Source organism: Notamacropus eugenii, chromosome 1, assembly GCF_028372415.1.
Source record: "Notamacropus eugenii isolate mMacEug1 chromosome 1, mMacEug1.pri_v2, whole genome shotgun sequence".
NCBI lineage: Eukaryota > Metazoa > Chordata > Mammalia > Diprotodontia > Macropodidae > Notamacropus > Notamacropus eugenii.
In genome coordinates this window covers 673,741,775-673,764,875 of record NC_092872.1, presented here as the reverse complement: position 1 = coordinate 673,764,875, position 23,101 = coordinate 673,741,775, and the positions used below count along the sequence as shown (strand labels likewise).

The 23,101-nt window shown below is 38.0% G+C and overlaps 1 protein-coding gene across 13 annotated transcripts in view; it reads left to right on the top strand.

Moving 5' to 3' along the window:
* The window catches only part of RMDN2 (regulator of microtubule dynamics 2), a 100,759-nt gene that overhangs the window by 35,245 nt on the left and 42,413 nt on the right, over positions 1–23,101 (top strand). For 9 of the 13 annotated variants that reach the window (XR_011972802.1, XM_072635847.1, XM_072635846.1 and 6 more), the window contains one exon: positions 19,012–20,184. The exons of 3 other annotated variants lie outside the window; for them this stretch is intronic. Coding sequence is in view for 9 of the 10 variants with exons in the window: in XM_072635847.1 (XP_072491948.1) it covers positions 19,012–20,184 (1,173 nt within the window). In the remaining variant the exon portion in view is untranslated. Of the gene's footprint in view, positions 1–15,824; positions 18,431–19,011; positions 20,185–23,101 lie in introns of those variants that run through there. One more of the 13 variants, XM_072635850.1, reaches the window with a different exon arrangement.

Here is a 23,101-nt window from a genome sequence, read left to right as displayed (position 1 = left end):
TCTTCTCAGTAATGCAAAGATCAAGACAATTGTTGATCAATAAGAGGCTAGCTATCATATTTCAAAAAATTATTGAGGAAAACTGCCCCAAGATCCTAGAACCAGAGAGCAAAATAGAAATCAAAAGAATCCACTAATCATCTCCTGAAAGAAGTCTCAAAGTCAAAACACCCAGGTATATTATAGCCAAATTCCAGAGATAATTCTGAAGGTTTGTAAGTCTTTGGTTCTAAGATATTATGTATAAGGGCAGGTGTAGTCACTGCTTTCCTGGTCTGTTCTCTGATCTGTGAGTGACCATAAGCACTATTTTCTGCCCTGGAACCGTGACTAAAGTTCCTGCTACCCTGTGACTGTGAGCTGTAATATGCTGGTGTTCCTCACCGTGGGACTGTGACCTGGACCTATGACTTGGATCCCTATATGGGCAATGCAATCAGGTCATGCATCCACTGCCAGCAAAGTATCTCCAGTAATCTCCTTCTGACCAGTTGTCCAGCCCCCTTACCATCTGTGGTCTGAGAGCTCTGGTCTGAGAGTCACTGCAACCAATTCAGATGCCCCTACACCTACACTAGCTTGTTACCAGGGCACCCACCAGCACTGGACTACTCTCCACTCTTAGTCCAGTGAGATAGACTTTTCCTGTCTACCTTCTAAGTTATCTTGGACTGAAAAACTTTTTCGCTCTGTCGTTTTGTTTTGCTACTGTAGAATTATTTTTGAGGTATCATTCTAAAGTTGTTTGGAGGGGAATTGGGGAGAACTTTTCCTGCTTTTACTTATCCATCTTGGCTTTGCCCCTTTTCCCTCATTCTATATTATTGATTCTTCCCTTATTAAAGGAAGAAGGTGAATAAATTAATTTGTTAATCACTGAACAAGTTCTTATTGAATGCCTTCTTTCAGAAGTAGGGAACATGTGACCTCAAGGCCACATGTGGCCTTCTAGGTCCTTGGGTGCAGTCTTTTGACTGAGTCCAAGTTTTACAAAACAAATCCTTTTATTAAGGGGATTTACTCTGTGAAGTTTGGATTCAGTCAGAAGGCCACACTTGAGGACCTGGAGGGCTACGTGTCACCATGAGGCCACAGGTTTCCCATCCCAGTAGCTAGTGCAATAGATAAGTTAGAGCCAAGAAGTTATGTACACAGACCCAGTGGCAAAGGGAGACAGTTCTTTAAAACAAAAAATAAAAATATCAAAAGTATGGTAGTTTCAGGTTTGAATTGCAAAGTATCTTATAGAATATTTTACAATAAAGTTAGTTGTTATATAGTACATTTCTATAAAACAAATTCCATTTTCTGTCTATAACAGACAAATAAAAAACTTCCAGAAAGAGTTAAAAATTTTTGGTGAAGAAAAAGTTGAAAGCTAGGTCAATGGCATACTGGGTATTTTAGAGTTGGGAGTGTTTTTGCAACATTGCAGAATGCTGCAGAAATTTGCCAACTCCAGGATCTTTGCTCTGTTGTAATCTCGAACTCTCACCAATGGCATAATGGAAAGTGTGCTGAATTTGAAGTTATAAAAACTGGGCTTGCCTCATAACTCTGACATTTGTTGGCTCAGTGACCACAGGTAAGTCACTTAACCACTTTGAGTTCCTGTTTCCTCATTTGTAAAAATAAGAATAATAATTTAAGAGATGTTGTGTAGGTGAAATGAGATCATAAATTCAGAGCACTAGCAAACCTTCAAAATGCTGTGTTATTTTATTATTACATTTAAAGTAGCAATAATATTTATAAATTCTACTTTACAGCTTTGTTATGGGGAAAATACTTTATAAATCTTAAGTCATATAAGTATGAATTATTATCATTGTTACCCTTTGGTTAGAAGAATTTCTATTAATTTTTTGTATCCCCCCAAATATAAGGATTCCAAATCTAACATTTTTCTTCCTTGTATTTTTTGCTGGATATTTGTAATAGCTAACAGAAGTAGGAACAATATCCCACTCCACCACATTGACTATCTAAAATGAATATCTCTCATATCTTAGGCTTCATTCTGTAAAAATGAATTAACTCCAAATATGAATTCTTATAAGCATAATATTATACAAAATAAAATGAGGAAAATCTATACCTCCACCAAGAAAGCTAAACAAGTTCTTAGAACTATGAAATCACAGAATGTTACACATGCCAGGAACTTGAGAAAAATGACTTCCAGTGAAGTTAAGTCTTATAATGCCAAACAACTGGGCAGAATTTTAGGGGAGGTGCTATTTCCTTTGCCTCACAAAATATAAAAAAGAAATTCATTATACCACACAATCATTAGGCAACTATCTAGCAGATTAATAAATATTAATATATTTGTTCCCCTTAATATTAATATATTAATAATATATTCCCCTTAATAAAACAATTTGTTCTGCAAAACTTGGACTCAGTCAAAAGGCTACACCCAAGGACCTAGAAGGCCACATATGGCTCAAGGCCATAGCTTCCCTACTCTTGCAGTTCTTTAGGAGAATCTTGCCCTAAAATGACTAGATTTTTTATTTGTTCCTGGTACATTTTTATGATCATAGCTTAATAAAAGCAGCATATTCCTTTCTGTTAATTTCTTATGACTAACAAAATATTAGTGAGCCTTATAATGAGAAAATTGATCCAAACTGTAGTTTCCAAATTTCTGAGGTTATAAAACTTTCTCCCTACATTGGAAATGAAGTTAGTGTGCCCTTCAGGGACAAATACTTGGTTTTTCAATCTGCCAGAGCTGGGAAAAAAAAATAGAAAAATCTCAAGTAGTATGCCAGTACCAGACCCAGAAAGGGTAACAAATTGAAAATTGGGGCTCTGGGAGGTTGGGATCTAGCCAGTAACTATGCTACCAAAATGCAAAATCAGTCAGATCTTATGAGGAAATTAATGATACAAGATGCAATCAAGTGAAGCAAAAATGTATATATTGACCATATTGCTGAGGTGAGACAGTTTACAGAGTGAATATAAATTAAAGATGAAGAGGCACTCATTCTTTTAGCAGAGCATAAATAATGTTGTGTTCCATTTGAGAAGTGAGCAATACTTTTCCTTATATAGGGTTATTATATAAACTCTCTTTTGGTTGTTGTGCTTATTATATAGAATTTTTATTTTATATTTATATATATATATGTGTGTGTGTGTGTGTGTGTGGATGTGGGTGTGGGTGTGTGTACACATATGTTTACATATATATATATATATGGTTGGATTTTAAATTTGTGTTATTGTGTTTTATTACTGGTACCTATTTGTTTATTCAGAAAGAAAGTTAAGGTTAATCATCATATGATCCTAATACTGTCTGTCTTCTTTTAAACATTAATTGAATTACCTAGAGGATATGAGAGGAAGTGTTGTACAAGAGAAAGAACACTAAATATGGAGTTAATGGACTTGAGGGCAATTCTGGGGTGACCTTAGGCAAGTAAATCAAAGTCTTGGGCCCTCAGTGTCCTTGTTTGTAACATAAGGGAATTACATTAGATTTTCAAAGAATCACAGATTTAGAAGTAGAAGGGATCCTAGAGATCATCTAGTCCAATTCCTCTATTTTCCTGATGAAAAAACAGGCCCAAAGAGGTTATGTCCAGGATCCCACAAGTAATAAATGAGAGAGGTGGACATAGGGAGAAAGTTGTTATATCCTCAGAATATAGATCTTCTGACTCCAAATGCAGTTTGGAGTCTTTCCACTGTATCATGCTCTAAACCTTTTTGTTCTTTCCATGATAAGGTTAAAAGGCACCTAGAAATGGCAAATTTATCTACTTCTCCTCAAGCCTGTCTTCAGTTGAAAACTACCATATACTTTGCTGATACCCAGAGATTCATTTCTTTTCTCATCCTCATCTCACATCACTCAGATGCCTCTCCTTACAATCTCCTGCTTCACTCTTGTTTCACATAAAGAGGTGTCTTTTCTTCTTTTCAAGACAAACTCCTCTGTGTACACTCTTGAATGAACCCATGCCAGACCTAGAGGCCTGTGGGCTACCCGAGTCTTTCTTACCTCACCTCCCGAGGTCTTCGGCTGGCCACGCCGGGTGCGCATATGAGAGAAAGGACGTTCCAGAGTCGAACAAGGGTTGAGCTTTATTTCAGGGTCTAGTTACAAGTGCAGGGAAATTCTTCCTTAGGAGGGAAAGAGAATCTCCCAAGGAGGCAAAGATCTTACAATAAGAGATTGGAAGTAGAAGTACAAGCGGGGAGAGAGGGGGAGGGGAGAGAAGAGAGAGGAAAATGGGGAGCCTAGTAAGCTCACACGTGGCCCTCCGCCCAAGAGGCCTTTTTGGGCTTTCCTGGACCTACTTAAGCCCTCTGTCACGTAGTTTACATATCAATATCGAGCCTGTTAGGAGACAACAGGTGTGTCCAATCTGGGACAGCCTCAAGAGCAGGGAGGCTCCACCCATCACGTATCTCCCGGGAAGAGGCGGAAATACCCGAGCTAGCCGAGCTAGCTCGGTCTGACCTTCTCGATTCCCTGCTGTTTTCCTGGGGGGCCTCGTAAGAACTCTAAGATTTAGAAGCTCCCACCTTTACCCGCCCGAGACCGTCCACACGGAATTGAACTTCCAACCTTCACAAACCCATTTCATATTATTTTCTCCAAGCATTGCTCCAGCTACCATCCTGTCACCAATCTGTACTCTCTCCCTATATACTGTTGCTTTCCTGTTACTACCCTGAAACATACCCCAATCTCCCCCATGTTTAAAAAACAGTCACTTGGTCCTTCCTGACATCTCAAGTAGCTACATTTCTGTGTGTCTCCTCCCCTTCGTGGCCAAACTTCTTGAGAAAGCTTTCTATAATAGATGCCTCCACTTCCTCTCTTATTCTTTGCTAAATGCTCTGTAGTTTGTCTTCTGACCTCATCATTCAACCAAAACTGCTCTTTCCAAAATTACCAATGATCTCAATCATGGCATATGTAGAATAAGAAAGCTGGAGGAGATAAGGAGAGGTCAAATAGGTTTTAAATGCCAAACACAACATTTCATATTTGATCCTGGAAACAACAGAGAGCCATTGGAGTTTACTGAGGAGGTGGTGAGGCCAGTTCTGATGGCCTTTTATCGTCATCACATTTTTTGACCTCCCTTTAGCCTTTGACTGAAAGTAACCCTCTTTTTCCAGATGCCTACTCCTCTGCCTTCTCCTAGTTCTCCTTCTACCTCTCTGACTGCTCCTCCTCACTTTCCGTGCTATATTTCCAGGTCATGCCCAGTGACCTTTTGTGCCTTCCTCACATAATACAGCCCCTGTCCTTGGCACTCTTCTCCTTACTCTTCGTTATCTCACTCAGCAGCTGCAATGTCCATGACCATCTCTGATCCTACTCCATCTCCTGACTCCTTGACTTTTCATTGGCTGTCTTTTCTGTGGAATTTGCCTCACATCAACTTCCTGGCTTCCCTGGCTTACTTCAAAACTCAACTCAGATACCACCTTTTATATATGAGATCTTTTCTGGTCTCCCTTCTTCCTCCACTAGTCCCTAAGTCTCCCCAGTTGGTGCCTTCCCTCTAAGATTAAGGAAAAAAAAAAGACTAGCACCTCTTGTATGAGGGCTTGCTGAGCCCTTTTCAGGGCTGCTCATCCACTTTTGTTGTCCATCTCTCACCTAATTGTCAACTGTCACTCCAAGAAGCTATAGCAGGGGCCACACCCCATTAAAATCATCTCAATAGACACCTAAACCAGGTTGAGGGTAACCAATAGGCCTCAAACTTGTTGGTGAATTAGGGGGATGTCTACCTGAGGCATATGAAGACTTACCCTGCAGAATGAGCAGATGAAAAAAATTTTTTCCAATAGCCATGAAAACAACTGAGGCAGGTTCTGTGGAGCACTTAGAGCTTGGTCGGACACAAAGATGCCAAGGCCATCCACTGTATCCCAGGCCATCACTAGTCATCTCCATTTTTCTCTTGTCCTCAGACTTTGATGCCTCTTGAAGAAAGAGTGAGATTGATGACATTGTGCTGTTCTGCCTCACTTAACTCCAGTTCACTCACAAGTCAAGACATTACCCTATAATGTCATTGGTCCTCTTTGAAATGAAGGATGAATAACACTTCCCATTTACCTTTTTATGAAGATGTATATACATGTATATATATATATATATATATATACACATATACATTACCTTTGTATACATTATACACACATATAAACATATGTATGTATATGTATATATGTATAAACATATTTACATATTTGTAAATACACACATATCTTGAATTGGTTTGTTTGCATATTATAATGCACCGAAGCCAAGACTGACAGTGTAGTGTATTACGTGGTCAAGATGGAGATGGGAGGAGAGTGTAGGGGTCATGCCTTGGGAAAGAACTGAAGCACAGAGATATTAGAGGTCACCATGCAGACAGGGTTTGGGATTGCAAGGCAGGGAGAAAGATGGAATTAAAAAGAATTTGCGATAATTTAAGGGCATTTCAGTTTATGAACTTGTAAATGGTAAATTTGGGCAGCTGGGTGTCACAGTGGATAGAGTGCTAGGCCTGGAGTAAGGAAGATTCATTTTCCTAAATTCAGATCTAGTCTCAGATACTTACTAGCTGTGTGAACCTGGGCAAGTCACTTAATCCTGTTTGGGGAGGAGAATGAGAATAAGGGATCATTCAGTGAGAGACAGAGATCGAGGTTTATATGATGATAGTACAAAAGAGCTTTTGGGAATGGGGAAGAAGGGAGAAGTGCAGGGGAGTACTAGAACCTTACTCTCATTAGAACTGGCTCAAAGAGAAAATAATGTACACACTCAGTTGGGTATAGAAATCTATCTTAACCTGTAGGAAATTAGGAAGAGAATAGGGCTAAGGGGGGCTGATTGAAAGGAGGGTAGATCAGGGGAGGTGGTAGTTAGGAGCAAAACACTTTTGAGGATGGACGGGATAAAAGTCGGGGAGAGGGAGAGGGAGAGAGAAGGCTAAAGAGGGAAAAGTACTGTGGAGAGAAAGATACAGTAGTAATAACTGGGAAGAAATCTTATAGCAGTTTCTCTGAATAAGGCCTCATTTCTCAAATATATAGAGAACTGAGTCAAATTTATAAAAATAAGGGTCATTCCCCAAATGATAAATGGTCAAAGGATATGAACAGGTAGTTTTCAGATAAAATAATCAAAGTTATCTATAGTCTCATGAAAAAATGTTCTAAGTCACTATTGTGGGAAGTAAGAAAGTTCTGTCTTCCACATTCCTAGGTGATAAGGGTTGTGACCTAACATGGACAGGTTAGAGGTCAGAAATTAATGCACAGGTCCAAGAAGCTATGTGAGGAAAGGCCTATCAGAGAGGAGAACATGGAGTCACATGGCCAGGTGATGGTATCACAGGAGGTCCAAAGTTAGGCAAACAGTATAAGAAATCCTATATTTCTACATGTGTTGTAGTCATCCTGTAACCTTACTGGGGAGGCTACCTGTCCATTCAGGGGGAATGGATGTAAAGATTAATAAAAGCTTTCCTGATTTCACAAAAGGAATTGTTCTTTTTTTAAGGTGAGCATGTTTCTCACTGTTGGGGGCTTGTTAGATGGGCTCAAGTCTAACAGTTCTTGGGGGCTTGTCTCGGGATCTTGAGCATCAGAAAGGTTAGGATGGAATCTTGGTTGTGGGGGATGGGGGCATGCTCATTGATTTTCAGTGGCCCAGACACCTACAGGCACAGTTCCCCTCTTCTGGCTGCTAACTGTTTAGAATTGTTGTGAATTCAGGAACACAGCTGAAACAATGGATCGAACGGCCAGAGACAGCTTAAGTCAGGGACTTGAGCTATGGCAGGAAAATTGGTGGCTAAGTACTGCCTTGTTTGCCTCGGTATCTTAGGTATGACCAGTCCTTCAGGGAACTTCAGAGCATAAGTCCTAAGATGGGGAGTGAGTGCTCTTAAAATAATGGTACCAGGGAGGGGATGAATAATCCTCTAGGTATTCCTTCAGAAGCCCATTTGAAGGAATGCTGGCTATATTCCTTCCCCTGTCTCCTCTGGAGAGAAGGCAAAGAGAAAGGAGGGAGGGAGAATCTAGATTCTGGAAAGGATCTTTTAAAATTGGCTTGGAATCAGTCAGAGTAAATTAACATTAATAGTTGGATTTTGACTGGTCTAATCTAAAATTAGTTTATTTCCTAAAAAGAGAGGAACCGTATTGCTGTATCTATTCTGTGTTTGTCTGTGTGTTTGTGAAGTGTTTTGTTAAATTGTAAATGCAGCCATGCAGCCAGCCTGAGTGGCAAGGGCTGTGGCTGGACTTTCCCTTGGAATTCTGCTCTCTCTTAATCTCCCCCTGTCCTCCCTTCCCTGATTACAGCAGCCTCAGAGGAGTGAGTGGGCTGGAGAGAGAGAGAGAAAAATGCTTTACTGTTTGGCTTGATAATAGATAGAGAGTTTGAAAACTTTTAAGAAGTTGTTTAAAAAAAAAAAATCTTTTCTTCTGCATTCTAGAACCCCGGCCAGGTTCTATGAAGGTAAAAAAGCAAGATTTTTGCTCTTTGCAGAGTATTCAACTTAAAAAAACAAATGTGGCTCTACTGATAAGTTAAATTGTTAGGCTCTTAACCTCTAAGTTTCTTTTTTAAGGAACAAAGAAACTGGGAGAAATGGTATTTGGTTTATTTGAAATATAAAAGGAGGGAAAGATATGGATAGGATGGCAGAGTATTCCATGTGCTTGGACTTTGTACTCACTTCCCCCTCCCCCATCCCACTTAAGAAAATTTTTAGTCTGATTGGGAAACCAGTAGACAAAGTTATAGAAGGTTATTGGATTTAAAAATTTAAAAATGTTTACTGTGATTTGTAATTATTACTATCACTTATTAAGCTGTCAAGCTTCATGCTTGGAAGTCACACTTTGTCTGTTACATTATTTAGGCCCTTTTGCCTGGGCAAGGAGGTTCTTTAATTAATCTGATTCAAAACTTTTTGAATCTGGGAAAATCTTTCCCCTTTGGGGAGTGGCAGACCTCATCTAAAGGAGGATCTCTTTTCTAATGGAAATTAGCAGAGTAAAAGACAGGCAGTCTGGAATGGAAAGTTGAGTTTTGATTTGATGAGATCTCAAAGCTAAAATCTGTACTTTAGATTTGAATTGGGTCCGTATATTATGATACCAAAAGACATTGTGTTTAAAATTGTGAATTCACTTTAGAATTTCAGTGATTTCTTTTAGAAGCATTAACGCCATCCATGTTCTCAGACCTCGTGGACAAGGGGAAGATTACCCCCCTCCCATATGATTTAAAGGCTGGAATGAGACTGGGAGATCTGGTCTGGTGGACATTGGAGCAGGGAGGGGAGCTGAAAGATGACGTTTCAGCTCTTTAAGGAAGTAGAGTAAAAAAAGAAATTATGAGAAGTTATGAAGTTTTCTGTTAAGCAGCAAGAGTATTTGAAAAAAAAGAGGGTTAAAATATTTATTATTAGTGATTATAAATCCAGGTTCGATACGATTTCAAGTTAAAATCTGTTCTGAAGGAATACAAAGCCACATCTGAGAATGCTCTTCCTGTCAGAATTAAGCAGAAAAAGACATTATTATTCAGCATTTATGATTGTAAAGTACTTAACATAAGGATGGGTATATGTTAGAGGTAACATTAATCTAATATAATTGTTACACAATTTTTAAATTTGGAGTTTGTTATGTATATTGATTGGGATTTTAAAAGGATGTGATAGAAATTTGATAATTTGAAATTTATATTTGGTTATAAGTAAGCAGTGAAAATGCTGATTGTTTTCTATATAATGGTAGATTTAAACTAGAAATGGATTCCAGTGCAGACAGTTATGGTTAAGATGTGGAGGAACTGGATAATCTGAGTATAATGATATTGAGAGACTTGGAAAGATAAAAGTTTGATTGCAAATATGAAAGGCAGATAAGAAGGTTTGAATAGTACAGGAAGAGTTAGTTTCAGATGCTTTCAGTAAGTGGTGAGTGTGTAAGAAAGTATTTAAGAAGAAAGAAAAATCATGTAACTTGATTTGATAATTAATAGCTCAATCAAATCTGAGATGACTCTGTCTGAAAGGATATCAAGTGATAGATAGAGTGTGTCCACATGGTAAAGAGATTAATTACTGTGCAAGGTGATGTGGAAATGCATTTAGCTGAATGAGTAATGGCTTGTTTTAAGTTTTAAGTAAACAAATAGTTTAAACTTTTAAGTAAGTCTAAATATTGTTATATTAGGAATTGCATTGTTAAATTAGTGATGAATTGGTTAAAAAAGCTGTTTTGGATTCTGTGTAAGAGTGTCTGTGTTGTGGAATTCCTATTGAGAAAATGAGAATCCTTGAAAAAAATACATATATTTTTATATATGGGTGTGATTTTCAAGCCTGTTCCATCTAAGAATATATTAGTATGCTAAAAGTTTATTTCTGTTATTAAGAGGGAAGTTTTAACAAAAATTGTTTTTGCTATGAATCAAGCATTTACAAAAGTATGTTTGTAAAAGGAAGCTTATGACCAAATGTGGAAAGGCCTTTGTTTTAGATCTTTTGTAGTTTTTGCCAATTAGGTTCATGAGGGTTTTATGATAAATTGTTAACTGTTCTTAGAAGAGCAAGATATTTGTTGTATGAAGAAATGTTTTGTAAAATCTTTTGTAGGATTTTTGAAAGGTCTACCTACCAAATTTTTATTTGTAATTTGTAATAACTTCAGGTTTTGGGGGGGGGGGTTGGAAGATAAGGGACAAGATAAGGGAGACCAGAAATTTTATGACTCCAGGAAGCTCTGTGATAATTTTAAGACAAAAAGCCTCCTGGCCCCATCCCCCTTTCCTTTTGAAGTCCATTCATTACAAAAGGACTTCTTAAGATCTAGTCTGAACTGGAGTTCCTCAGAGGAGAGATGTTAACTCTTTCTATTCTTGAAGGAGAGGACTGGTGCCAACCCCACCCAGGGGCCAAAGAGTCTAAAATGATCACCCAAGTGGTGTGTCCCCTCACTTGGTTAAAGTTGTAATCTCTTATATAAAGTATAAACTGTTTGTATGTGGAGTTCCTAAACAGGGAATTTGTGCTGGTGATAAATAATCTCTAATGAGTGGTTTTTAGGACGAATTTAAGATGTGAGTACAAGTTAAATTTTTGATTAGTGAAACTGGCCATCAAATGCCAAGCCTCAGGAGACAATTGTGTCCTTAGCCTGGGATGGGATCCTTCCCTCCCAGTTTCCCTATTGTATTCCTTTGAAAAGGAATATTTTCCCACTTGACTATTTCTGAGTCTGGCTATAAAGTAGAGATGATATCTAATTAGGTCTTTGCTTTTCATCTCCATGATATGTTTCTATAATCAAAGTAGATAATTTAAAATGTAGGTACAATGTAAGTACAATACAAGTAGTGGAATCTTGCTGTTTTCAATTAATTGGGTAAATGGGTACTCTGGTGTGAAAGATAAAATCCCTGAAATAGAACATTTTTCTAAATGCTATGGGAATAATTAGATAAAAGAAAGGAAACCAAAGTATAAATGTTATGTTGTATCATTGTTCCATAGAACAAGATTGGGATTTAAAGTTAACTGTAATAGTATGAAATTGTTAAGGACCCAAAGACAGCAATTCACTGGGTCCTGCTTAAATGAATTCAACCCAAGCCTTCTTTCAACCAAAAAAAGTCAAAGTTTGTTATTTTATCTCCAGAGGGACTGAGGAAGGAGTCCCTGACTGAGGAGTCCCAGGTGGTCTGAGGGTTCCAGGAATGGTCTTGATGGGAGTGGCCAGTAACCTGGAGGATTGATAGGGCATAGTGATACGGAAAAATTTATGGGCCTCTAGAGAGCCAGCTCACGTAGGACAAGGTGAAGTTTTCCAGGGCCCTTTTAGACAAATGGGAATAAAACTCTTGAGGTAATGGACAAAGGTCTCAACTTGGAATAAAGTCTTTACCTATTACAGAATGATGTAAGACCAGTTGGGTAAAAACAATTGATTGAATTAATCACTGAGACTAAATCGGAGACATCTTTAGTTTGGAGAAAAGAATTTCAGTCTAAGTTTCTTAGAGGCAGGTAACCCCTGGTAATATTTTGCATTAATGGAAAAGTTAAATGTCTGTTTTGATATGAATTCATTTCATGAGCGTAAGTTGAAGTTAGTGTGTGAACTATCATATGTGTAACTCATTCTTTTAGACTGAGCATTGTTAGAAAGAGACAGAGTAGTTTGGGAAACAGATGTAAATCTGTTAGAGCAATAACTTAAGGTTTTAATGGTAAATTTTATTTTATGATTATTATTTAATCAGGAACTAGAACAAGTGTAGAAGGGCATACAAGCTACTTAAGACTTGCTTCAAAAGATGTTCCTTAGCCAACGTGAAGTTATAGTCACATTTGAGACTGATTATTGAAGCCTGATATTTTAAGATTTTATGGGACTATTAACTGACTGTTCTTTTGAGTCTAACTTCAGGTGAGGATAGCAAGAGAGACTGTCTGAGCCACTGATTCATGATGGCAGTACGCCTGTGAGATGCTGGTGTGAACTACTAAAAGGTGATCTAATGGGAAGGTTGGGAGAGCAGCTGTTCAGCCTGGGCTGAGGTAGGATTCTCCTGACTCAATCTCCCCACAGACACCTGACAGACTTTAAGCCTGACTGAATGCCAAATTACAATGTACTCCTATCTGGAATTGACATGAAGTTAGGGAGAAACAACTGTTTCCCTGAAATGTCCCTAATTTTTGTGGCAATTTCCTATAATAAAAAGTTTTGTAAGCTTAATACCAGACCTATTAAATAATAGATTGTTGGTAGAGGAACATCTGAGGTTAAGTCTGAAATTAAGCTTTTAGGCTTGGGATTTAGACCAACAACAATAAGTTAGGGTCCTTTAATTCTTAGTAATAGTATGGAGACAATCCAGGCAAGGGCTTGTGAGATTAGCATACATAGTTATTATTATTTTGTCTCATTTGGTTGATGTTAAAAGAAAAATGGTTTGTGGTCTACATTGTAAATGCTTTAAAAGAAGCATCACATGACCAAAAGTTAGAATTGTTTTATGAGGTGATATGTATTGTGTTAAAAATGATTATTTATTGTATTTATACTGGAGCCTGGTATTGAAATCTCGTCTTCCTGATGGGGGAAATGAATAGTGAATTAATGTAAAATGTAAAAACTTGGTTCTAATGTGAATTTCTTAAACATGACAATTGACCAAAGTTCCAATTTTGATTTTGTAAGAGTGATAAGTATATAAAGCCTAGGAAAGGCCATCTAAAATTCTGTCAAGGTCAGTTTTGTAGGAGAGTAGACATCTGGATTTCTACGAGAAAATAAAAGAAAGAAGATGTTGAGATGCTGTGCTGAAGATGGCTTGAAGGAGGATCTAGACCAGAAAACTGCATCAGATGATGTTCCTTTCCAGATGGCTGTATGAGATGGAATTTCTCAATGGACAATTCATTGATCTACCTTTTCCTTTTGAATCTCTGTATCTGTATTTATAACAAGGGGACTGCCCCCTTGCAATTTGTCAATGTGTCAGTCAACTTTGTGCCCTATCCATATTCATATAAAAGGGAGATAGAGGAAGGGAAAAATTCATAGGGGAAAGAATATGAGGAGGTATTTATTGGATTTAGGTGTGAAAACAGAAATTTTAATAAAGAAAAAAGTGGGGATTTTGTGGGAAGTAAGAAAGTTCTGTCTTCCACATTCCTAGGTGATAAGGGTTGTGACCTATCATGGACAGGCTGGAGGTCAAAAACTAATGCGCAGGCCCAAGAAGCTGTGTGAGGAAGGGCCTATCAGAGAGGAGAACATGGAGTCACATGACCAGGGGATGGTATCAAGGGAGATCCAAAGTTAGGAAAATAGTGTAAGAAACCCCATCTTTCTGCAGGTGTGGTAGTCATCCTGTAACCTTACTGGGGAGGCTACTTGTCCATTTGGGGGAATGGATATAAAGATTAATAAAAGCATTCCTTTTCACAACAGGTATTGTTCTTTGTTTAAGGTGAGCATGTTTCTCACTGTTGGGGGCTTGTTGGATGGGCTCACTTCTAAGACTATTGATTAGAGAAATGCAAATTAAACAACCCTGAGGTACCACCCCACATCTATCAAGTGGCCCTAGTAATTTTCTTCTGACCACTTGTCTAGGGCACAGCCTGTATTAGAGTGTGCTCCACTCTCCTTCCAATGCAACAGACCTTTTCTTCCAACCTTCCAAGCTGTCTTGGGCTGGAAAATTGTTTCACTCACTCTTTTGTGGGTTTTGCCACTCCAGAATCCATTTTGAGGCATTATTAAAGTTGTTTGGAGGGGAATTTGGGAGAGCTCAGGCAAGTCCCTTGCCTTTTCTCCACCATATCAGCTCCATTTTGTCTAGCAATTCTTTTAAAGCAATTTAGAACTGCACCCACATAATTACTACACTACACATAACTTTAGACCTTACAATACCATCTCTGGCTCTGTTCTCCAGAGAGATAAAAGAAAGAAGAAAAATGCCCATATGTTAAATATATATATATATGTATGTATGTATGTATATAATGTTGCAGCCCTTTTTGTGGTACCAAAGAATGGGAAACCAAGGGGGTCCCCATCAGTTGTGTGTGGCTCAACACGTTATGTTACATGATGGAGTATTATTCTTCTGTAAGAAATGACGAGGGGGGAATGGTTTCAGAGAAACCTTGGAAGACATGTCTGAGCTAATGTAGAATGAAAAAGGCTACTCAGTCAGCAGGTATTTATTAAGCCTTTACTATGTGTGCTATCGTTACATTACGGGTGGGGATACATACAAAGAAAGACAAAAGCATAATCTCCACCCTCCAAGAGTTCTCATTCTAATGGCAGAGACATCATGCAAACAACTATGTACATGCAAAAAAATCTCTTTATGATCCATTTGTCTGGTTTATATGGGAGGTAATCTCAGACGAAAAGCACTAGGAATGTATACTGAGGGGAAGGTGGGGTGGGGTGAGGTAGGGTGGAGAGCTGTGACCAGGAAAGGCTCTTGTACAAGGTGGGATTAGCACTGAGTCAGAAGGCAGAGGTGAGGAGACAGTGTTCCAAGCATAGGGGACAGCCAGTAAAAAGTCAGGGAATTGGGTGTCCTATGGGAGATCATGAAGGAAAGTGTAAGATGACTGGAAAGTTAGGAAGGGGCCAGGTTGTGAAGAGCTTTAAAAGCCAAATAGCATTTTATACCTGAACTTGGAGAGGTAATAGGTGCCACTAGAGTTTATTGCATATATGGATAACATTGTCAGACCTATGCTTTGGTGTAGCAGTAAGCACCCTGGCATACACAGGAGGGCCTGCTGCACAGGTTCTTAGATCTACTTTTCTAAAAGGAAAGCACCTTTTGAGGGATCAACAATCTGTTGAAGGTAGGGAACCATAATGTTGAGACTTGGAGTGCTCAGGACCCCAAAATACCGACACGCTGGGTCCTGCTGAATGAATTTGACTCAAACCTTCTTTCAGCCAAAGTAAAACAAAGTTTACTAAAGATTTGCTATATTGTGTTGACTCTTAAAGGGCCTAATCATTTGTGATGCTTGTATTGACAAGCATGCCAGATAGAATCTCAGCTACACCGAGTCAGAGCTGGATTGTATCTGGGTACCTTCATGGAGGCAAGATGGAGCTTATATACAGAAAGACTGTGGGAAAGATCTAGAGGTGGTCTAGTAGTCTGGGAGGAGGATCTAAGGAGGATCTCGATGAGACTGGGGTAACTAGTGATGTAATCAAGGGTGGGAAACAACTAGAGGGAATTGGGAGATATCAGACAGTGCAGGGCTTGGGTGGGAAGCAGTTGGGGCAATCCAAAGGTAACAGACAATAAAGGGCCAGTCTAGGTTAAGGGTAACAGATTTTAGTATGAAAGGCCAGATTAAGTGGAAAGATTCAAGGGGAGTTCAAGGAGGTTCCCAGAATCCATACCCCATCAAATCTACTTTAACTACATTCACCAACAGAGGAAATACAAGCAGAGAAATAAAGACCAACATACATGGCTTCTAACTGTCTGACCATAAGTAATACATATATCACAGATCAACAGAAAGATCCAACTGTCTGACCATTACATACATACATAGTTACCAGAGACAGAAGCACCAACATCTGGGTTTTCAAAGCCCCCAAAGCAAAACTTCATCTCAGAGTATATATACAGTTTTCAGAGCCTCCTGGCCCAGGGTCTCATTGAAAATAACAAAAGCTTCCCTTAATGGGCTTCACGTGAGGCTTATTAATGGGTGGGGAAGATCTTTAACTCTAATTAACATTACATTTGGGAAGTTTTAAAGGAGGATGGGCTAAAGTAGGGGGACACTTGAGTCAAGGGAGACTAACCTGTAGGTTATTGCAATGGTACAGATGTGAAGTGATGAGTACCTGCCCCAGAGTAGTAACTGTATATCTTGGAGAGAAGGGGACATATGTGAGTGAAGGTAGCAACATTACTTGGAAACAGATTGGATGTGTAAATTCAAGTGAGGAGTCAAGGATGACACTAAGGTTTTAAGCTTGGGTGATTGGGAAGGATGGGGGTTCCTACAGCAATAAAAAGAATATTAGGAAGAGGGGAGAGATTTGGGGTAGGATAAAATGTATCTTTTGTTTGGACACGATGAGTATGAGAAATGTATGGGATATCTGGGAGAACAATTTATACAATAACAACAATATTTTAAAGACAAATAATGTTGAAAATCTTAATGATTCTGATCAACGTAATGATCAATCATAACCATATTCCAGAGGACCCATGATGAACCTCCTGAGAGAGAAGTGATAGACTTGAGGTACAAATTGAGACATAATACTATTTGATCTTATCTAATGAAGGAATTAGTTTTGTTTGATTATCTATATTTGCTACAAGTGTTTTGCTTTTCTTTTTTTCCCAATAGGGTTAAATGGAAGGGAGAAGAACAGATTTTTCTTTGTAAATAATAATAAAAATAAAATTAAAAAATTAAGAACTTTTTTCTCCCCTTCTTACTTCTGTGAGGTTACTTCATAATGCTAATAAATTCTTTGCTTCCTGCTAGCTGTACCCAGCTTCTACTCTTCCCTTTTTGATCCAACATTCTTTTATAATACCCTAACACTTAATATATTATTATACTAATGAAAAGGGTTAAATGCAATGTGGCATAGTGGATTGAAAACTGGATGCCCATGGAGTCAGAAAGACTTGAGTTCAAGTTCCATCTTTGATCTGCACTTATTGTATGATCCTGGCCAAGCCACTCAACCTCTTTATGCCCCAACCAGCACTCTTAAAAATAAATTTGCAGGCCATATACTGATGTATATTAGTAGAAGTTTTCTTATTAGGATTTTCCTACACCTGTGAAATCACAGACCCAGACAATAACATGAGGAGTTGACATTTTCCCCTTGGAACACTAATTCACTCCTAAGTACTCTCTTCCTGATTTTTTCCCATCAAATTCTTTAATTCTTGCCTAAACTATTACAATAGCCATCTAACTAGTCATACCACACATAACTTCTGCTGTCTTCAATTCCGTCGTTACATAACCGCCAAAATGATCTTGCCGTAATGATCATGTTACTGTTCTTTGAACCATTCAGTGGCCCTCTACTGCTATAACATTTAAGCCCCTTGATAATCTAACACCAGTCTGCCTTTCTATATATTTTTAACATTATTCCTTTTCACGTACTCTTATGTTCCAGCTGAATTGACCCAATCCTGGTATAAATCCTGGTGTTTCCTTTTCTGCATTTGTGTATTTGTCCTGGCTAAGCCTACTGTCTGAGCAATCTCCCTTTTATAATACATATTCTTTCAAGGGCTTTTTCTAGTGCCATGTCTAGTAGCACCTTCTAGTGCCATGAAACCTTTTCTAATTCCTCCAACTGAAAGCAGGCACCCAAGTTTTCTGGATATCTTATTTGGTTTAGTCCCTTCTAAACATGTGCCATGCTTGTGTAACTATCTTACTTTGTTCAATTGTAACCTCTTTGATGTCACGGAGGGTGTCATTTTCTTAATCTTTGTATCCCTAGCATATAACCTGGTGACTTTTGCACACAGTGGCTGCCAAATAAAGTTTTATTCAATAGAATTGGATTTGAATTGAATTTAGTTGAATTGAATTTGTACCATGTCGGAGCAGTCTTTCTAGAAAAGCAATTCATAAAACAATTTTATTCTGAACTGATGTCATCGAATTCTGTTCACCGTCATCACATTCTGTGTTGTTGCTATGTTCACTCTTTGTGCTTCTTTATTACTATGTGATTTTGCCCCACTTGTAAAGCATTTCCTTCACTTAGTTTATCAAATATGGTGGCATAGGAAAGGAGTCAAATATAGTTTCAGATTCGTTCACACTATCAGTATGGGAAAGTGCTTAAGGTAGGTTCATCTTTATATTAGTTTTCCATTTAATTATGTTTGACATGATGAGAGATACTATATTTATTTACAATTCAAGCTTTACTGCTTTCTTAAATTCACCAGTAATTAGCTTTTAGGCAGTCTAAATGCTGATTTTTGTCTTTATGTCCAGATACTGTTGAAAAATATAAATATCACACACATTATAAATACTCATCTATTAAAGTCCTTATGTGCTTGTACTAATTTTCTGCAAAGCACATTAGGACCTAATATTTTTAGATACTACAATCTGTTTTTCCTTTAAAGAATCCAATTCCAATTTGACTTTTTGCTGTTTTCCATATACTTCAATTCATCTCCTTAGGTCTCATACCTAAAGGATGAAGTCTTTACAAACTAAATTATGTGCAAGTATGTTAGAGGCAATATCTTGGTCTTTGGTATTTCTGCTTATTCAACTAAGTGTCCTTTTAGCCACATCAATTTGTATAGCCAAAAATTATTTCTCCTCTTTCCTGCAGTTTATGTAATGATATTATCAGAATTTCACCCTATTCCCTATATTTTTCCTCATATTCATACTTTTCTTCCTTTAGCTGCTGTATTTCAAACAGGGCATCCACTGCAGACTCTTCTCAAGATCAAGTTGCTTCTGGTTCTTGTCAACATGGAGCTGTCCCTGTTCCTCAGAAAGATAGATTATTTATTGCTTGTAAAGTGACCAAAAGTTCCCTAAGAAAACCAGTCACATCTTCTCCTAAGGAAAATAATAGTAATTTAGAAAAGCATTGTATAGCTGACTTACCTTCTACAAGCAGAGATTTGCTTAACTCTCAACAGAATGTTGTGTCACCTTCCTGTCTGCAAACTGGAGTTAATGTGACTTCTAATGAACCCACTAGCAGCAGTGATATTCAAAAGAGTGAAGATTCTTCTTACTTGGGAATAAAAAGATTTTTTTCTTTGATTCGACAAAGTATTCACTCTACAACCACTTCTATAGTTGCTGAAAAATATGATAATTTTTTTCCAGCAAATAGACCTTCCTCTACACATCTAAAAAGTATTGAAACTTCATTTTCTTGTGACCCTCAGCAAGATGGAATTAATTTTGATGTTGCAGAACTTGGAATACTGGCTGAATTCCATCTAATTGATGAAATACACCCTCATGTGACTCAGAGTGAATTTTCACCCAAGTTTGATCAAAATGAAGCTGTTCCAAGCCACTCTCAGGTCTTACCTGAAGCCAGTACCAGTCAGGAAAATACTAGCAAACCTTGTTATCAAAGTGCACTTAAGCAGAAACACCATCGGAGCATAGTTAACATTATCCTCTCCATAAGTGGGTTGTCTTCTGTGCTCTGGAAACGCAGAGATAGCAATGACACCTCTCAAAGAGAAGATGCCTTAGGGGAACCTCAAGATAATAGCACCTCAAATACTCAAGAGGATAGAATTCTCTCAGAATACCCTCTGAGTGAAGAAATCATCCTCCATATGCCTCAAAGTAGAATTTCCCCAGGGGCTACTTCTGCCTCCCCTCCAGATTCACTAGACCACTGTAGAAGTAAAGAGGCAATTAACTTTGATTCCTCTCAAGATATAAAGAACTGGTGTGGCTGTCCAAGTATGATTAATGATCTCACTTATCCAGTGAGACTGTCCTCTTTGTTCAAGAAGGAAAGGAAAAATGACGACTTGAAAAGTCAAAGTACTTCAGTATCGCATAATGATGACGAAGTAAAACCATCATCTTCTTGGAACAGGTTACCACAAAGCTTCACTCGCCCTCCAAGAGGGGAAACTCATCTCATTCTACATATGCTGGGTGACTTGATTATACTTAACCAGTTTCTCCACCAGGCAAATTTTAGGCAGGCCCAAGGAATTCATATTTCTCTTCCCTCTGTAATTAATCCCCATATTATAACCCACAGGCAGGTCTGGCTACATTCCCAGAATGAGAGCCCCATCACTCAATCTAAAACAGGGTCAGAAATCATATTATTTCTTTTAGGTCATTTGTAGAGTCAGTTTAGAAACTAGTTATTCCGAAAGTTATGAATCAACATTGTATTACTCCTATTCCATAAAAAATAACCTTTAAATTGGTCTAGGTAAAGGAACACCTCTGTTTGGTTCTATACCCCTTTTTGGTTCTTATTTCCCAGTGGTGTGGTAGAGGTACTGGTGGTGATAGTGATGGTGGAAGGGCAATGATTCTGTAGAGATTAAATTTGTGGGCAAATGAAGGGTCAGCTAGGTGGTGCAGTGGATAGAGCACTGGGTCTGGAGTCAGGAAGACCTGAGTTCAAAGCTCCCAGGTTGTTGTGAGGATCAAATGAGATGGTAATTGTAAAGCACTTAGCACAGTGTAAGCTACTACGTGTAAGCTGTGTAAGTGCTATGTAAATGTTTGCTACTGTTAGTATTAGTTACATATCTATATTTAATTCATCTATTTATTCATTTTCTTTAATATCGTCTAGTGATAATTGCTGCCTATTCAATTCAGTTAACTCTAAAAAGCATTTATTAAGGGCTTCCTCAGTGCCAGGCACCATGCTGACAATACAAAAGCAAAACTTAAAAGGTACCTGCCATCTAGGAGCTTCTATTCCATTGCCATTTTGAATGTCACATTGCTTTATATCAAAAGATTATCTAAAACCAACATCTCATGATGAACAAAAATAAGCCAGTCTACAGGCAATTCAGGAAAGCAGATCCATTTTTAACAAACTAGTGTTTAAAAGAGGTATACATAGACCTGATCACCTTGGTTTCAGAAAATCTGTAAAAGATTTCCTCTTAGATCATTAATCTTTCTCCTACTTTCTTATGATGGTATACTGGAAAGGATGTCATTCTTGTATGCAGTAGGTCTTTGCATAAAAGTGTGCAGTCAGTTTCAGTGAGTAAAGAATACTTTTCAATAATTTTTTTAATATCAATACTTTAAATATATCCACTTAAAGTGAATAACATTTAACTTCTTTATCCTAAATTCTAAAATCTGTATGTTTCTTTTTTTTTATAATTTATTTTTCAGTTCTTAACATTCACTTCCACAAGAATTTGAATTCAAAAATTTCTCCCCATCTCTCCCCAGCCCCCATTCCAGGACAGCATGGACCCCATCCACCCCTTCCTCCAGTCTGTCCTCCCTTCTATTACCCACCCTTTTTCCATCCCCCTTCCCCTCTATTTTCCTGTAGGGCAAAAGATTTCTGTACTTCATTGCCTGTATAGCTTAATTTCCAGTTACATGCTAAAACAAATTTTAACATTGATTCTTAAAGCTTTGAGTTCCATATTCTCTCTCTCCTTCCCCACCCACCCTCATTGGGAAAACAAGCAATTCAATATAGATCATACATGTGTAACAGTGCAAAAGCACTTCCATAATATTTGTTTTCCCTCTGTCCTATCCTGCTCTTCATTTATTCCATTCTCTCCCTTGACTTGTCTTCCCACAATAGTGTTTGCTTCTGATTATCTCTTTCCCCAATTTGCTGTCCCTTCTATTATCTTCCCTCTCCTACCTTCTTCCCCCTTGCCTTCCTGCAGGGTGAAATAGATTTCCAATGGAGTGTGTGTTATTCTCTCCTTAAGCCAAATTCCATGAGAGTAAGGCTCAATTATTTCCTTTCATTTCCCCCCTCTACCCCTCCATTATAAAAGCTCTTTCTTCCCTCTTTTATGTGAGATGATTTGCTACATTGTATCTCCCTTTTTCTCTTACTCCTAGTACATTCCATTCAACAGTAAATTTCATTTTTTTGGGTATTCTCCCTTCATATTCAGCTCACACAATGTCCTCTGTGTGTATGTGTATATGTGTGTGTATGTGTATATATGCATGTATGTATGTATACATGCACATATATGTATATATACACACACTTACACCCATGTACATATACATACCTATCCATACAAACCTACATACATATGTGTGTATACACATATATATGCATATATACATGTGTGTATATATGTGTATATATTTCTTCTAACTACCCTAATACTGAAAAAAGTCTCATGAGTTACAAATAACATCCTTCCATGTAGGAATGTAAACAGTTCAACTTTAATGAGTTTCTTAAGGCTTCCCTTTCCTGTTTACCTTTTCATGTTTCTCTTGATTCTTGTGTTTGAAAGTCAGATTTTCTATTCAGCTCTGGCCTTTTCAACAAGAATGCTTGGAAGTCCTCTATTTCATTGAAATTTCATTCCCCCCCCCTGAAGTATTGTACTCAATTTTGCTAGGTAGGTGATTCTTGGTTTTAATCCTATCTCCTTTGATCTCTGGAATATCATATTCCAAGCCCTTCAATCCCTTAGTGTAGAAGCTGCTAAATCCTGTGTTATCCTGATTGTATTTCCACAATACTTGAATTGTTTCTTTCTGGCTGCTTATAATATTTTCTCTTTGACCTGGGAACTCTGGAATTTGGCTACAGTATTCCTAGGAGTTTCCCTTTTGGGATCACTTTCAGGAAGTGATCGGTGAATTCTTTCCACTTCTATTTTACCCTCTGGTTCTAGAATAACAGGGCATTTTTCCTTGATAATTTCTTGGAAGATGATGTCTAGACTCTTTTTTTGTTCATGGTTTTCAGATAGACCAATAATTTTTAAATTATCTCTTCTGGATCTATTTTCCAGAGCAGTTGTTTT